Consider the following 17,802-nt stretch of genomic DNA (forward strand, 5'->3'; position numbering starts at 1 on the left):
GAAATACTGCAAATATCTGTTGTATATTTGTTTAAGCAATGTCTTTTAAACTAAAACGGGAAAGTTCCCGGGCTTGGATGTATACCATGTAGTTAAAAAACTCCTTAGGAGTAGTTATAATTTAATTAAAAATCCAAATGGATTACATAAATGCCTTCAGAACGAACTTTTTCGGACCTATCAGTCCATCATCAGTGAACCTAAAATAGAATAAGTAATCCCACTAATGAAAATTAAAAAGATGGTTGAAATTTTGACTGTTAATAAAAATGTGGTTATGAAGTAAGTAAGGTATGCTTTATTGTCAAAAAATTTTTCCAATTTGTGGACAAAGCTTATACAAAATAAAAAATTTACATTTTTAAATTGTAAAGGCTCAAAGCCGATATTAGTGGATACCTTCCGTGAACATGAAGAAATCCTACCCGAAATCTTAAACAACCATCTTGCTCAACTGACGTCTGCCAAGTGAGAGTAAAATGCGGAAGTACTTGAATTGTCGATGACATTGTCAAAACAGGAAGAACTTTTACTTCTATTTGTTCTTGTATTTTTTTTTAATGTTTATTAGGCAATATGTTATAACATATAACAATAGGCACATTTTATCTGAGAAATAATGACATGAAGAGATTGTGACCAGCGCCACACATCTCTATAGAGATAATATTAAATTACTGTATTACATATATAAACTTAGCTACTGTAACAATATTAATGTCTGTGCGGTAAATCTAATGGTGTCTGTCTCTTTAACCGTTTTGTTTCCTGACTGTTGTCTAACAAATCAATTGCAAGCACATTCGCGTGGCTTTCAAGACGTACGATGTATTTTGCACTTAACTCCACTATCACTTCACTGACGGTTTTGGTTTCCAGATCATTGTAAATATCCCAGTTAGTAACAAACCACGGAGCATCGATTATTGAACGTAACACCTTGGACTGGAATCTCTCAATTATGGATACATTCGACTTGGATGCTGTTCCCCAGAGTTGCAAACCATATGCCCAGACTGATTTGAATATTGTGTTGTAGACTAGCAGTTTATTTCTTGTCGTGAGCTTAGACTTACGCCCTAGAAGCCAATAATGCTTACTAAATTTTATGCCCAGTTGTTTCCGTTTGTTCCATATATGGGTTCTCCAGGTTAATCCCCTGTCCAAGTGCATGGCCAGATATTTTACAGAGGTAACTGAGGGAATTACCTTATTATTTATTGTTACTGTAGGTGATTCACCGTGACATTTTGTAAAAACAATATGGTTTGATTTTTGTTCATTCAATTTAATTCTTCAATTTTGTGCCCATGTATTTATTTGATTTAATACTCTCTGGAGTTTTGCAGCAGCTTCGACGGGATTTTTGTGTACTGCTAGGATTGCAGTATCGTCTGCAAAGGTGGTGGTCGTTGTATCACGATTTGTGGGTAAGTCAGCTGTGTAAATCAGATACAGTTGTGGTCCCAGAACACTTCCTTGCGGTACCCCTGATCTGATGGGATATAGTTTTGTATAGGCTGACTGAAACTTCACTCGAAAGTATCTTTCTGATAAATACGACTTAAGGAGTATATATAGTTCCTCTGGTAAGTTCTTTTTCAGTTTATACAACAGTCCTTGATGCCAAACTTTATCAAAAGCCTGGCTAACATCGAGGAATGCTGCTGAACAGTAACTTTTTTGTTCAACACAGTATATAGATTTTGACATTGGGCGGTATACCCACATCTCAAAAGCATCTATTTTATTTCTATCTGCTTCCTTCAGGGTCCACGTTTTGGAAGCAGATGTGGCTATGGGGGAAATTAGTGTTCTTACCAGCCCCAATTGTGTGTGAATCATCTCTCTGTCACATCCTTCATTTGTTATGAGAGACCCCAGGTATAAGAAACTACTACTTCTTTAAGAAATTCATTAGTGAAATGTGTTGAAGATTGTTCTGTGCTCGATCAGGATTTTTGTCTTACTCCTATTTAGCTTAGGCCATATTCTTTGCATTTTCCCCCATACGTCTCATTATGTTTTCCATTTCTTCTTAATTTTAAGCGATTATTAATGAGTCATCGACATATCTTAGGTTACTTACTGATATTCTTACCACCAACCGATATTTCACTCTTTCATCCGTCAAGTACTCTTTCTCATAATGTACTCGCTGTAGATATTCATAAAGTTGGAGAGCTGCCTGACACCGGTTTCTGCTCTGAAATTGTCGGAAGTTTGCACTTATAATTTTTGTATCGATGTTTTATCAGCTGAATTAAGTGGTGGTGTGACCTCATCTCTAGTATTGACCATAGATACAGACATTTTACTTTATCGATGGCCTTTGTGTAATCCACAAAGCACATCAGTTTTTCTGTTGTCCTTTTTTCAGATCTGCTAAAAGTCTATCTGATTAGCTATTCTTCTGTACGAAACTTAAACATATTAAAAATAATTTTGTCCATTTTAATTCTAAAATGTAGCCGTTTCGCTTAAAATAAATATTTGAATACTTGGCAACACTGCAGTGTATTTAACGTTAAGTTCTCGATCTCGTCCGCTTGACGGTCACAAAACAAATGAATTATGTAATAATATAAAATTTGGTCTACGCGCTACAAACCACTTATCATTTGTCATACCTACTGTAGTGACTTTTAGAAATTGTAGAAATCTACAATAATTTATCTTTTTAACAAAGGTTTAATCGAAGATAATAAAACGAGTTTTGTTTCCAAAATTCTTTTATTTTATAAATAATACTCAAGTCCATTATAATATAAATATATAATATACTACATTACATTACTTCATCTTAAGTTTCATATTTTACCCACTTTTAAAATCTTCTTCATTTTATTTACCACATCTTTTTCGAGGTATTTGTTGAGATACAAGTCAAATATTCTCTCCTTACTTAGCATTTTATACAATCTTTCGCCATACTTTCTGAAACAAATTGGAATAAGCACAGAGTTGGTTCAATAGAAAAACGCATCACTAGAAGAAATATTTTTTAGGCAAAAGAAAGTGTTAACAATCTGGTGTCAGAATCCGACAGGCCTAGAAAGAAGTCGAACCTGCTGCATTTATAGAAGATATCTGAAGGTGCATTTGATAATAAATATGGTCCTTTTCATGAGCATTTTTCAGTGCGTCACAAATGATAGAGGAAAAGGTACCTAAGTCCGTGATAATATACATTTATAACATTTATTCTAACATGACATTTTAGTTAAATCTGACAGTTGTCACATTTTATTTGCAATTTGGCATAAAAAAAAATCAATTGTGTTTATTGCATTTATAAAATGATATTTTCTTTGATTCGTATAATCTTATAAATTGTACAGATTATATTCGTAGATATTATATAATTCGTTTTCGATTATAGCGCCATCTACCGACAACTAGAATAAATGTTATAAATGTCTGTAATCACCGACTCGCGACTTGCCTTTTTTTCTGTCACATACAATTTAATGCGTTAGGAAGAAATCGAAAAACTGTGGCTCACTGAAAGATGCCCATGAGAAAAAAATACCTCCGTGACTCAATACATAGTACATACAATATGCAAGTGGATTATTCAGATGCTTCAATGCAGACTAATATCATTGTATATATAGTAATAGTTGGTCAACGCAACGAATAAATTTGTTTGATTCTAATTGAGACAGTCACCACTATTTCTGTCAGGGTCTCAACGTCATGCGTAACTACCATAAATCCAAAATGCATAGACACCAAGTTGGATACGATCCTATTCATAACTCGCATACATATTAAGAAAAATAAATATATGAAAGAACATATTTAGTATGTATGAATGTGCCATAAACCTGAGCGAAACTGAGGGGTGTTCTCGCCAACATTAAGGAATATAGTCATTGACGACCTGATTCATCGGCTTAGCAGCCAAGGAACCTTGATCCAGTGTTTTGCAGCCGATATTGTAATAGTCTTCTTTTTCATTTATCTAGCAGTACTGCCTGTTTTTCTTCAACGGTGCCTTTCATTCTGTCCCTAAATTGTCACCATCTTTTCCTTGGGTGTCCTCTACTTCTGCTTAACGGTGACTTATTTTTGGCTATTCTTACTATCTTTGATTTAGACATTCTTTTTATGTGTTGATTCCACTCTTCTTTTCTGTTCTTTACCCAGGTATTTATATTGTCTACCCCACATATACGTCTGATTTCCTCACTTCTTACCCTGTCCTGTAAGTCCTTTTCCAGCAATCCTTAAGATCTTCATTTCGTTGGTCTCCAGATGTCTTTGTTTTTTTGCTTGTATCTGGTCTTATTTCGGCCCTCTAAGTCATAACTGGTCTAATAACTGACTTATATATTCGGGCCTTTGTTTCCACTCTTAGGTGTTTGTTTTTCCAAATTGTGTTGTTTAGGCAACCAACCGTTCTACTGGCTTTAATTATTTGGTCTTTTACCTCTTCTTCGATATTGTTGTCGGCTGATAGATTAATTCCCAGCTATATGACAGTCATTACTTGTTGTATAATTTGATTGTCTAACTCCAATTTGCATCTTATTGGTTCTTTGGATATTACTAATCTTTTTGTTTTTTGGGCTGATATTTTCATATTCATTTCTTTTGCGTTAATGTTGAATTCGTGCAGTAATCTTTGTAGGTCGTTTTCGCACTCTGCTACTAACACGGTGTCATCAGCGTAACATTTTGTACATTCTCTTTTTCTTCACTTGTTTTATTATTGCATCCAGCATTATGTTATACAGTAAAGGGCTTAGTGAATCTATTGTAATAGTAACTATGGAAAGGTTTCCCAGTAGGTACTGTTGCGGATCAGATGCGGTATGTCCTTCATTGCATAGAAAATTGGTGCCTAAAAGGGAACCACTGTGAATCCTGCTAAAATTAACTAGTAGCCTTTACTAATAAGCGAAAGCTTACTGGACTGAGTGAGCTAAAGTTATTTGGAGAGTAATAAGAAAAAACTTGAGAACCGATGCTAAAGAGATATTGAGGGTGGACAACTGGAGGAGAGCAGCCATACTTGGAGGCGGATGCTGGGGGACCAGGGCCCGCGCTCGACTTGGGCTTTAGCGCCATATGAGAGAGAACTACAAAGAACCAATGAGATAAAGTATTTAGGGGTAATCCTGGATTCCAAACTCAATTGGAACACTCATAAAATAACCAACAGGGCTTCGCGACTCTTCTAGAACTCCAGACGAGTTGTAGGTAAAACCTGAGGGTTGAAACCGAAGATAATCTCTTAGTTTAAAAACATCAGTGGTACCAAAGTTACATATGGTTCAGTATTTTGATGGAAAAAACGGCTTTACAATCTTGTGTGACCTTTCTCACCATCTTACAAAGACAATCGCTTAAAATATGAAGGAGCCAGAAAAAAATAATGAATTGAAGATAATAGATAAAAATGTTATAACATTACACGATTTTTCATATATTTTTTGTCAAATATAAATCAGTATCTACCTAACATCGGCGTGCTTATCTTCTAGAAAACTAACCATCGTCTGTATGATTCTTCTCCTAGTATGCTCATTGCTTTGGGGATGGAGGATATGTGGTACAGCTAGAACTGTCGCACACACCAGTAATCTAGCAGTTGCTGTGCGCACCAACGGGTTTTTGTGTTGTGGACCGTTTGCGCAAAGAGCCCGAACGGAATGGAATATCGGAATGTGAGTCACCATACAATCTAACGCTAGGTTGGCATCGTGTCGAATAAATTTGTTTGCGGAGGCACATTTAGAAAGAAGAGTATCCACTAGTTCACAGAATTCCTGAAAAAGATATGTCATAAATATTATACATTATACAGTTATGATTTTGGCGTAAAAGAACTATTTAGTTCTATCACAAAAAGTGTTTTATTGTTCTTAACTCATTTAAAATGGTGTATTCCACGAATATACGACTGTTTTGGATTATCGCGACAACGAATATTTTAGTGTGCAACATAAGAAGTACGAAAGTATTTTGCTCTAATAATTACTCCAATAAACAACAATATAATTTGCAATTTACTTTCGTTCTTCATATTTTGAACAGTAAAATATTCTTTTTCGCGATAATTCAAGAGGGTCGTATATTTGTGGAATGGGGTATAATGTAACTCGTTCTCATAAGCAATGTTGCCGATTTTAGCGTTTCCTTCAGTCGCGTATCTCTAATCGAAAACTAAACGTATGGTATCTATAAAATAGTATAGGATTTTTAAACGTCTGACAAATGGTTTAATTTTCTATGTATAATAATATTTAAGGTGTATCTGGTATGTAGATGGCATGCAGGTAATTAATACTGGAAGGAAACCCAGGAACACAGCATATACCCTAAGAGACATGTGCTAGCTCAGGAATAAAATACACTTCATACTTCCAAGAACTGCTACGTCAGTTTGAACCAATCAACTGATTTTTAGCAATCTGAATAAGGGGAAAACTTAAAATATATTGTAATACCGACACCGACCCTGACCACCCAATGAACCGGCTTCTACCGCTGATATTTACTACAGAGTGTTCGAGAATTATCTATCTCGCGTAGGTGTGAAGAGTGAACTGGAAATTTCCAGATTCAGAGCCGTAGCGGTAAATAAATTGATAATTTTTATTGTACGATTCAGTCTGAGTTTATAAATTGATACTGTAAAGTTTGAATAAAATATCATAACCGATATAAGCGCGTATTGTTGTCGGGAAATAAAAACTTGATATACATTTGTATTACATAAATTGATTATGTTTTAGTGTAAATAAAATAAAATAAAATAAAACCTTAATTAAATAAGTGTTAAAATTATGAATACCTAACTTAGAAAGTAAAATCGTTACAATATGATATTCTAAATTAAATTTTATATTTTAAAAACCACATTTTTAATATTTTGTAGATATAAATTAAATTCTTAGAAGTCAATGATATTTGATTATTTGTAAAGATTAGTAAATGATTACATAAATATACGTATGTTATTGAGAGATATAAAGTCGATAATCTGATAGCTTTAATTCTAACCTTGTTGAGGAATTTTCAAGTAATTATAAAAATAAAGTATTAATAAAAACAAAAACTTAAAAATGAGAGGAAGAGATATTTTTTACAAACAATCATTTTTTAAACAATGGTACTTTGCTTATATCTGAGTTTAATATCGATGATGTATTGACGGCTTTTATGGAACACAAAAAGAAGTATGGAGAAATCAGCGGACAAAGAAAAGATATGAACGAACTAATAAAATCGAAACACATTCAGAAGGAAACATGGGCAGACTACTTTCGATCTATATTTACTAAAGGTGAGAAACAAAGAAATAGAAGAGGGAGGTGTAAAGCAAGCATAAAGGAAATTAATAATAGAGATCTGACCAAACAACTATTAAAATTAATTCAAAAAGTAATAGAACAAAACAGAATACGACAAGAATAGAGATCAAGCATCCTAATATCTTTATTCAAAAAGGAAGACAAATCGGACCCGGAGAATTACAGAGGAATTAATTTATTAAACACATTAAAATTAACAACCAAAATGATAACAAACAAACTAAATGAAATTATAACATTAGCAGAAGAACAGGAAGGTTTTAAGATCGAGAAGGCCATGCACAGACGCTATATTTATAATGACGTAAGTTCAAGAGAAATCATTAGAACACAACAAACCGGCATATTTATGTTTCGTGGACCTTAAGAAGGCATTTGAGAGAGTCAAATTAAAAGACGTTATTTATTTATTGTACCGGGTGTCCCAATAATAAGAATGGCTCTCGACCATATCTCAGGAACCGTTTATAGTACAACAAAATTTTACAAAATTTGCCTAAAGAAAGGGCACTGGAAATCCGATCATCGTATTCTTCATAAAATTCTGCGCATATTTGATTTCACAAGTTTAAGTCTACCTTTGCAAATAACAGGTGGGGGTGAGTGGGAACCTTGTTATGAAAAAATGGCTGTAAGTCCGGTTCTGCTAAATCGAATTTTGCAAACTTGGTCTTGTTGAAAACAGCTCTTTTTCGTCAATGTAAGAGTTATAATTTCAAAACAGCCTATTAAGTAATATGCCAGCTAGGAGGCGTTATTTAATTATTTTCAGAAATCTATTTTTCTTTGGAAAATATTAAATACAAGTATGCATTTTTAATCCTGTATTACAAAATTAGATCAAATTAGCAACAGAATAGCGAAAACAGCATGTCGATACCTTTTTTCTATCTCGAGATATCTTAACAAACGTGTAAATTTTAAACATAACTGTTACTGTCACCGGTAAACGAAGTTCAAAGGTAGTGTGCTGTGGAAAAAAACAAAGAAACATTTTTTAGATGTCAACGTGTATTAATTAAAACAACAATAGGACAAACAACACTATAAAATATAACAAAGAAATAAAAAGAACTACTTAGTGACGACTTCATTCTTCAAATTATGAAACATAATTTGCAATGCAAGTATTTGCTCTTCAAGAGTATATTGAACAGCAGTCTCAATTTCTGCTCTCGCAATGCTTTGCATGGCGTTTCCTACTCTCTGGATCATGTTTTCTCGAGTAGTGGGCCTAGTCTAGTGGCAAAAACAAGGTCTTTAATCCGCCCTCATAAATAAAAGTCTAAAACAGTTAAATCTGGTGATCTGGCTAGCCAAAAAATAGGCTTCCACGTCCTATCCATCTATCAGCGAATGACTCATCTAAAAAATCTCTTACTCTCTGGAAAATGTGCGGGACAACCATCGTGCCGAAACAACATGGACCTACGAACTGCTAGCGTTACATCTTCCCGAAGAAGAGGCAATTCATTCCTTAAAAAAATTAGATAGCGTTCACCAATAATAGAATTATCGAAAAGAAAGGGTCCAATTATCTGACTGTCAGCAGATTTAACTGTTTGGTATGGGGACGGTTTGGTATTTCACTTTTATTTAGGTATGGGGACGGATTAAAGACCTTGTATTTGCAGCTAGGCCTACTCGAGAAAAAATGATCCAGAGAATACGAAACCCCATTCAAAGCATTTCGAGAGCAGAAATTAAGACTGCTGTTCAATCTACTCTTGAAGGAGTAAATGCTTGAATCAAAAATGATGGGCAATAATTTGAACATTTAAGTCGTCACTAAGTAGTTGTTTTTATTTCTTTGTTATATTTTATAGTGTTGTTTGTTAAGCGCTGTACATTATAAGAATTTCGACCTTGCGATGGTTAAAATCTACATAGTGGCTCGAGCAATCATATGGAATCTTTCTCACTTTACCGCTTGAAACGTTCGGTAAAGGGAGAAAGATTCCATATGATTGCTCGAGCCACTATGTAAATTTCAACCATCGTACGGTCAAAATTCTCATAATGTGAAACAGCGTTAGGTTTAAAATTTACACGTTTCTTAAGATATCTCGAGACAGAAAAAAGGTATCGACATGCAGTTTTCTCTATTCTGTTGGTAGTTTTATCTAATTTTGTAATACAGGATTAAAAATGCATACTTGTACTTAATATTTTCCAAAGAAAACTAGATTTCTGAAAATAATCAAATAACGCCTCCTAGCTGACATATTACTTAACAGGCTGTTTCGAAATTATAACTCTTACATTGACGAAAAAGAGCTGTTTTCAACAAGACCAAGTTTGCAAAATTCGATTTAGCAGAACCGGACTTACAGCAATTTTTCATAACAAGGTTCCCACTCACCCCCACCTCTTATTTGCAAAGGTAGACTTATACTAGTGAAATCAAATATGCGCAGAATTTTATGAAGAATACGATGATCGGATTTTCAGTGCCCTTTCATTAGGCAAATTTTGTAAAATTTTGATTTTTTAATTTTTGATATTCAATTACGCCCTCTACCTCTAGCGGTGAACCTACAATGATGAAAATAATTTCCAGGCTTTTCCCGAGGCATCTTTTGTTATAAATATTTTTTCTCAAAGCTTTACTATAAACGGTTCCTGAGGTATGGCCAAGAGCCATTCTTATTGGGACACCCGGTACACAAGAGAGGTACCTCTTAAATAATTAAAACGATGAAAAATATCTGTCAGAACCACACAATAAAAGTAAAAGTACAACATAAACTAACTGATCCAATTGAAGCTGGCAATGGAATAAGACAGGAAGATTCCCTGAGTAAAATATTGTTCAACCTTATCATGGATGAAATAATAAAAAAATAAGAACTAAACAATGATACCAAATGGGAGAAAAATAACTTAAAATAATCTGCTATGCAGACAATGCAATACCAATCTCTCGAAGTGAAGATGATTTACAACGTACCTATGCTACACCAATTTAACATAACCGCCCGAAAATTTAACATGTTAATTTTCCCAAAAAAGACAAAATGCATGGTTATAACAGCAAATCCAATAAGATGTAAATAAGAGCTGAAGGGTCAGATAATAGAACACGTTTAAATATAAGCTAGAAACAGAAGTCGAAGATCAAGTGAAATAGACCAAACAGAGCCACAGGTTGTCTGAATAAAACAATATGGAGAAATAAACATATGGGAAAAGAAATGAAAGGCAGAATTTACAAAAGTCATCAGACCAATAGGTAATGACCTATATGCGGCAGAAACACGACCTGATACAGAGATGACAAAAAGATTGCTAGAGACAGCAGTAAGACACTATGGGACAGAGCCAGAAGTACAGATATACGACGGAGATGCAAGGTGGATAACATTAATAACTGGATAAGAAACAGAAGAGTAAAATGGAATAACCAGATAAGCCGAATGACAAACAAACAGAGTAATAAGGATGGCGAAAGACGGTTCCCCAATAGGAAGACGATCAGTGGGAAGATCTTACTGCAGCCATATTGAAAAAACAGACAGTCATGTCTACACAAAAAGAAGAAGAAGAAGAAGAATATTGATGATAAAAACAAAATCCCATCTCATACATTAGTAGAAAACAATAAGTACTAAATAATTTGATATTTTATCACTACAAACTATATTTTAGTTGTTAATTATTCTTACTGGCCTTCTGGTGTCCTTCGCGTATTCGAAGAGATGTCCAAGTGCCTGGCAAGAATACCTACTGACATGGGATCGGGAACTTTTTATTAAATCTACTAATCTTTGGTTTATCATAGTCATGTGCGGATAAATTGATTCTATCTCGATCACTTTGCAGAGCTCTATTATTTCACCTAGACCTCGTAAGGAGGTATTCCTACAAAATACGTGCAGTTAAAGTGTCTGAATTATTTATAATAAATTTTATTATAGTCGGTTCGCTAAACTCAGACACAACTGGCTAGTGATTTTAGTAAGTAATTTTGCCAATTTGGTAAAATTGGCAAAAAATAATTACTAAATAGTTGAGTTTAACGAACCGACTATATCAGTTAACTATGTACACCAGAAAGATGAAAAAGGAAAAGGAAATCATGAATACGATTAAAATAAGAAAGTTACAATATCTCGGCCACGTTATGAGACGGGATAAATATAGAAATATGCTTTATTGTCATGAAAATTTTAACAATTTTATAGACAAAGCTTACAAGAATCATAAATAAGAATTAACAAATAACAAATACAATTTACTAAAATGATATAAATCGTCACTATAAATAAAATATAATGAGAAGTGAAACAAAAAACAGTAACAATCTATTGCAAAATTTCAAAAAATTTGCAAATTGCATAATCTACCTTAAGAAATTTAATAAGTTAAGTTAAGCTGCTGCATATGACACTCAAATATAGATTAAGATTCTACTTATAAATAAGAATACTGTACTTTCTTAGTTATTGGTTAAGAAACTCTGCTATTGAATAATATGGTCTTTCAGATAAATAGGCTTTTGTCATTTTACGGAACTTGGGGAAAGATGTTGCAGATTTAAGTTGTAGAGGGAGATAGTTTTTTTGCAGAATATAATATAAATTTCTTTACTAACTCACTGGACGGGATCGGTAAATAGATGTCAAAGGTAGAATTTCTGGTGGAATAGTCATGTCTATGTCTTGCTGGAAAGACATGTAGATGTTTACGAATTAAGCAAACAGTTTCTAAAATATATAAAGAAGGTAGTGTTAGAATCCTTTGATGTTTGAAGTAGCTTCTGCAATGTGTTGTTCTTCTGAGGCCAAACAGATATCTTATTGCTCTTTTTTGTAATTTAAAAATAACATCTGATTGGGCAGCGTTACCAGAACTCCAAAAAGGGAGACCAGATATACAGTGAACAGTTTCGGCGATATGGTGTTCCTCTGACGTACTCCACTTTATATCGGGAATTTCTGAGTTTGACGACAAGTGTATACATATCTTATTTTATTAATTTCTCATTTAAAGAGATCCAGTTTTTTTGTCTCTTCAGGAGGTTCTCTCAAGAGGTTTTTTTTTACTGTTCTACAGTGGTTCTGAATAAGTTTTAATGATATAAGATTAAAAATTGAAATACGTAGTTTTATAATGTGATACATACTCACCAATCAGGATCCCTCAATTTACACATTGCTTGAACGAGATTTAAATCTGATATTGATGACGTTGAGCATTCACCCTTGAAACTTAAATCCTACAAATAAAAAATATAACAGATATTATGCTATATCTATAGGTATGATAAGTTACATAAAATAAGGAAAATAGAACAAGTCAAATTAAAATGAAGAAACAAAATAAATAAATGGACTTCATCTGCCCGTGTTTTTTTTTTTCGAAAAAAATTTTTTAATATTAAGTATTTAGCATTTTAAAGAAACAAAAAAGTTTCTTCAGGTTCAGAAATGGAAAAAACAAACTAGACTTGCGCACAGATGCACAGGGATATTTACTATATTTTGACCCCCCTGTAAACTGCTTTATTTACAGAAATAGAAAAAATTTAAAATACAAAAGTTATTCAATTTTTAAAATATGATTTTTTGACATATGTAACGTATTAGTGACGTCATCCATCTGGACGTGATGACGGAATCGACTTTTTTTAAATGAGAATAGGGGTCGTGTGCTAGCTTATTTGAAAGGTGATTCAATTCTCTATTCAATAATATAAACATGAAGATAATTATTTATGCATTGTGTCCAAAAAAAAAATTTTTTTAATTAAATTAATTGACACAAAAAGAAGAATGTATGTAATTTATTTTATTTAAAATACATTTTACTGCTGTTAGAAAACAGAAATAAAAGATTATTGTACAAATAAACATTGATTTTTGCTTAAATTCAATGTTCAAACTGCCAAGAGGCAGATGGGTGGCAACTTGAACATTGAATTAGAGTGAAAAGTAATGTTTATTTGTTCAATAAACATTTATTTCTGTTTTCTAACAGCAGCAGAATGTATTTTGAATTAAATAAATTACATACATTCTTATTTTTGTGTCAATCAATTTAATTAAAAATTTTTTTGAACACCCTGTATAATTAATCATGCTAATGTTTATACTACTGAATAGGGAATTAAATAACCTTTCAAATGAGCTAGCACTCGAGCCCTATTCCCATTTAAAAAAATAGTCGATTACGTCATCACGCCCAAATGGATGACGTCACTAGTAAGATATATATGTCAGAAAATCATAATTTAAAAATCGAAAAACTTTTGTATTTTACATTTTCTTCTAATTCTGTAAATAAAGCAGTTTACAGGGGGGTCAAAATATAGTGAATAACCCTGTACCCAATAACCAGACCAAATAGTAACTTAATGTACTCAACATGACAATATATGGAACGTCTTCAATGCTTACAACTTCGTTGTTTCTACCCCTAATTGTAAAAAATTATAAAATATCATTTTAAACTTTAATATTGTCAACGTTTGGTTCTTATTAGGTACATAATGATTGTTTTATGCTTTAAGATATACTATCATAATATTTCAACCCTTAAAACTACCCCTGTTGGAGCTATATATAAAAAAATTATTTATCCTAAAAGAATAATTTCGGCTTGCATCGATTTACATAAAAATTTGGGATTAGGATCATATCACCCTGTACTTTATAATATATATCATGCTTAAATAATGATTGTTTTATACTTTAGGAGATATAATATCATAATATTTCAACCCTTAAAAACCGCCCTTAATAACATTACAATTTTTATAAGTAGATAATTTAATAGATCTATACAGAAAAAAAAGTAGAATTAAAGAATTACAAAAACGTTTATTTACAAAAAATACGAATTTACAAATACATATGTACAAATACAAATACAAATAGTTTTTTAGTCATCTTCCGGTATACGAATCGGTTCTGTGGTATTATACATACATTGAAAATGATCCATAAGCGGACTATTCGAATTTTTCGAAAAGAAAAATCGTTTTATAAACATAGCTCCTTCATTTTTGGCGATAAAATTTTTTTCAAAAAAGATTTTGTAGTATTTTTGAAGAGTTATAAGACTGTAAACTAAATTCCGTTAGATCCCTTAGTTTTTAATTGGGGTGGGTTTAAAAGGCTCGAATAAGGAGGTGTTTGCTCGTAAGTAGAGGATTTAAACAGCTATATCTCGCTAACTGTTCACTCTAATGAAAATCTATGCACAAGGGAATTTTACTTATTAAAAAATCTACAATTTAGTAGTCCATGATTTTTTTCGTATCTCCAGTGTTTTCGGAGATATTTTAAAGTAAAAGGTGAATAATAGGAAATTGCAAAAAATTAATTTTTCTTTAAACTCCAATTTTTCTAAAATTGGGACTTTTAAATAGGTCACACTTCTTGGGTGTGTTGATAATACAAATATAAAAGGAATTATAAAAACGTCAAGACCAATTTTTAATTAGGAGGGTAGTTAGGGGGTTGTTTTCACTGATTTTTTCATAGAGAAAAGCAGATACCGACCTTTTTTTGATCATAAGTCGCGTAATTTTTATGCTAGAAGGTTTTATATTATTATTTTTTGAAAGTTCTAACTGTATACTTGAAAAAAGATTATTTAGGTTTTCCTCGAAAAATGCAAGGTTTTTCCGTTATTTGGCTTTGAATATTTCAAATTATGTATTTGACGAAAAAGCTAACTTTTAAGATGCCGTATCTCGGTTTGTATTGGTCTTAAATATATTACAGTAAAAGAATTTGATTTGTGTTACTAAAAGATACAATTTTGTTATCCAACGTTTTTTTGATTAAATGCATATTTTTCGAGGTATTCTCAAAAAACCCTCTAAAAAAGTCGATTTTTTCGTCGAAAAACTGTTACTTTCAAGCGCGAATAACGCGAAAAATATTAGTTTTCAAGATAATCAATCGATATATAAACGGAATTGGGATCGTACCCAATTGGGATCGAAAATAGAAATCAGTCATCAGTGTTGTCAAATCGGTTTCGGTAAGCTTAAAATTTCTTCATCGAGCACTCGAAGACAAAAAATTTCCCCATTTTTTCTTCGAATTCATTATTTTTTCCAGAAGTAGCAACTTATCCAGTTTTTCACTGGTTATTAGGTACTGTAAAAAGAAAAAACCGGTTATAACCGGGACAAAAAACAACCGGAAAAACCGATTATTGCAAAGTAAAAAACCGGTTTTTGGTTATAACCGGTAGGTTTTCCCATCCCTACCCATTGGCTGACTAACTCCTCAACCAATTTTAGATGAAGTAGGAGTTAGCCAACCAATGCCTCGTCAGGTTTACTGCTCTTACGGCGCGGCGCCGTAAATTATCGCCTGTGTGGCCTTAGCCTTAGGGATATTAAAAATCAAAAGATGACAACAAAGGTCGCCAGAAACCGAACAGAATGGCAACGAATCTTAGGGCACGCCAGAATCCACATCGGATTGTCGAATCAAAGATGTTGATGATGACTTCTTCATGGAGCAGTGTATGGAAACAAATTTCCAGGTTGACTGCGCATTTCTTGGCTGCCAGTTGTGAAAATTATTATGTTGATGCCAACATCCGGAACCATCAGAAGAAAAATATGTATAGTAAAGGGAAGAGAACTATGTATAGCAAAAGGCACAAACAGAAGACAGAGTATGGCTTACTTGACACGAATTCTTCTCATTTTGACTGGCATCTAATGGTTGTCTTTGTAATTTGGGAGCAGGTGCTCGAATATTTGCTTTAGTTTTATCTTTCACAGGAATATGGCTATACGAGCAATCACGAGTTCGTGTTAGTTTATTGTGATTCGGACTAATGGACCTACCTCTTCGAGAAGGTGAAATATGTCTCTGAATAGCATTATTTCTAACAGTGCTGTGTTGTTGTTTTAGCAATTTAGCACCAGATACTTGAATAGTATCTTTATGCTTATCTATGACAGGAACGTGGTCATATGAGCAATCACGAAACAGTGATGGTTTGTTGTTCTTGACTGTAATGGATCTACCTAACCGCGTTGGGGAAATAAGTCTTTCTATTGTTTTTATGTGTAAACTTTGATTTTTTCGTTCACTAGCAATTGTAGGAGACATGAAAGAATGAGTTTTGGCTTTCCCTTCTGTTTGGGTAACTTCACTGACCTTTAAATAATAGTTTTTTGGAGATTTATTGTTTTTATCTTCGAAAACTTCATTCTTTTCGTAAAATCTTTTGGGTTGTTTATGTATTTTACAAAAATATGGTTTTTCTATATAAGACTGACTTTTTAGCGTATTTGTAGGTCTTACTTCCAATGAAGGTTCTATTTCTAGGTTGTGATGTTTTTTCAATTTGTTTTTATTTTTTTCTAAGTACGTCCGCGTTAAAACGGTCCCCGAAAGAAGGGCTTTTTGTTGCGGTTGATCTTGTTTGAAAAAATTAACAACATTAAACGAACGATCAAATGGTAATGAGGCCAAGGTTCTGGGAGAGACATATGATTCATCTCTACCATTAATATTCCTATTCTCACCTCCGTGGCACAATCCATTATGTAATTCTTCACGTTCTTTAGTTGTATGTTTTACATTTACATAATCAATAGTACAAAATGGATTGTTACTCTTACAAATACGATTAATAGGACTTAGAATATCGGGGGCTGATTCAAAATTACTAGTCTCTGGAATCAATGTTTTACTCGTTTGGGTGCACAAATCCTTAACGATATGGGTTTTTCTAGGAGTTATATAATTTAATTTGGAGTATGAATTATTTGTTTGCGTGAATGATGTGGTTAATCCATTTTTGTAACCAACGTTATTATCTGAATCATTTTCTGCTATATCGTACTTTCCTGTATCAAAATTACTTCTTTCCATATGTGTTTCTTCGTTATTAACATAACTGAATATTCTTCATTTTCCGGTTGTCCAAAAATACTGCGAATGGGGTTGTGTAACCTACGTTTAAATCAACTATGTGATAGATTTATCAGTTTCGAGATATGCAGATGACCTAAACTTAATGACATGAAATATTTTGATTAAATTGAAAATTTACCTGTTAGGTTGACATTTTAAAAAGAAATAAACACAAATTTCTTCTTTTTCTCCTATTTTCATGGCCTTTTGCCTTCCGATACAAAGTAGAAAATGATTGTTAATCTCGTAGGAAATAAACCACAATTATAACTGCAAATAGGGACAAAAATATAGAAACAAAACATACATAAAATAATTAATTTGAAAAACTACGAAATATAAAATAGCAATGATACAGGAAATTGACCAGCATCTGAAAATAATAGAGACCACGACAGTGTATACACCAGTGTAAGATTCATTAGTTGTTTCACGAGGTTTCAACTGGCTAACAAATATTTTTCGCACTTGATAAAGAAGAGGAAGAAGAAGAAAGGCTTTTAGACAAATTATCAACTCTTACTGGAGTCATCTCATAATCTCATCTACAGTTAGGCCATTCGCACACACAGCTGCTAAAAAGA

General features: G+C 32.9%; 1 protein-coding gene across 3 annotated transcripts; it reads right to left on the reverse strand.

Moving 5' to 3' along the window:
- Positions 1 to 2,714: 2,714 nt before the first annotated feature.
- On the reverse strand, positions 2,715 to 17,355 carry LOC114333218 (uncharacterized). Of its 3 annotated transcripts, none has more exons than XM_028283076.2 (5): positions 15,977 to 17,355; positions 12,455 to 12,543; positions 10,991 to 11,186; positions 5,502 to 5,777; positions 2,715 to 2,937 (listed from the first exon to the last, which is right to left on the reverse strand). In XM_028283076.2, exons 1-5 carry the CDS (start codon positions 17,174 to 17,176, stop codon positions 2,914 to 2,916), a joined length of 1,785 nt encoding a protein of 594 aa, XP_028138877.2. In that variant the 5' UTR covers positions 17,177 to 17,355; the 3' UTR covers positions 2,715 to 2,913. The 3 variants fall into 3 exon arrangements, with proteins under 3 accessions (XP_028138877.2, XP_028138876.2, XP_028138875.2); XM_028283075.2 differs by having other exon boundaries at positions 2,715 to 2,933; positions 5,467 to 5,777; XM_028283074.2 differs by having other exon boundaries at positions 5,467 to 5,777; positions 15,977 to 17,354.
- Between the last annotated feature and the right edge of the window lie 447 nt (positions 17,356 to 17,802).

This window comes from Diabrotica virgifera, chromosome 7 (assembly GCF_917563875.1).
Source record: "Diabrotica virgifera virgifera chromosome 7, PGI_DIABVI_V3a".
Classification (NCBI taxonomy): Eukaryota; Metazoa; Arthropoda; class Insecta; order Coleoptera; family Chrysomelidae; genus Diabrotica; species Diabrotica virgifera.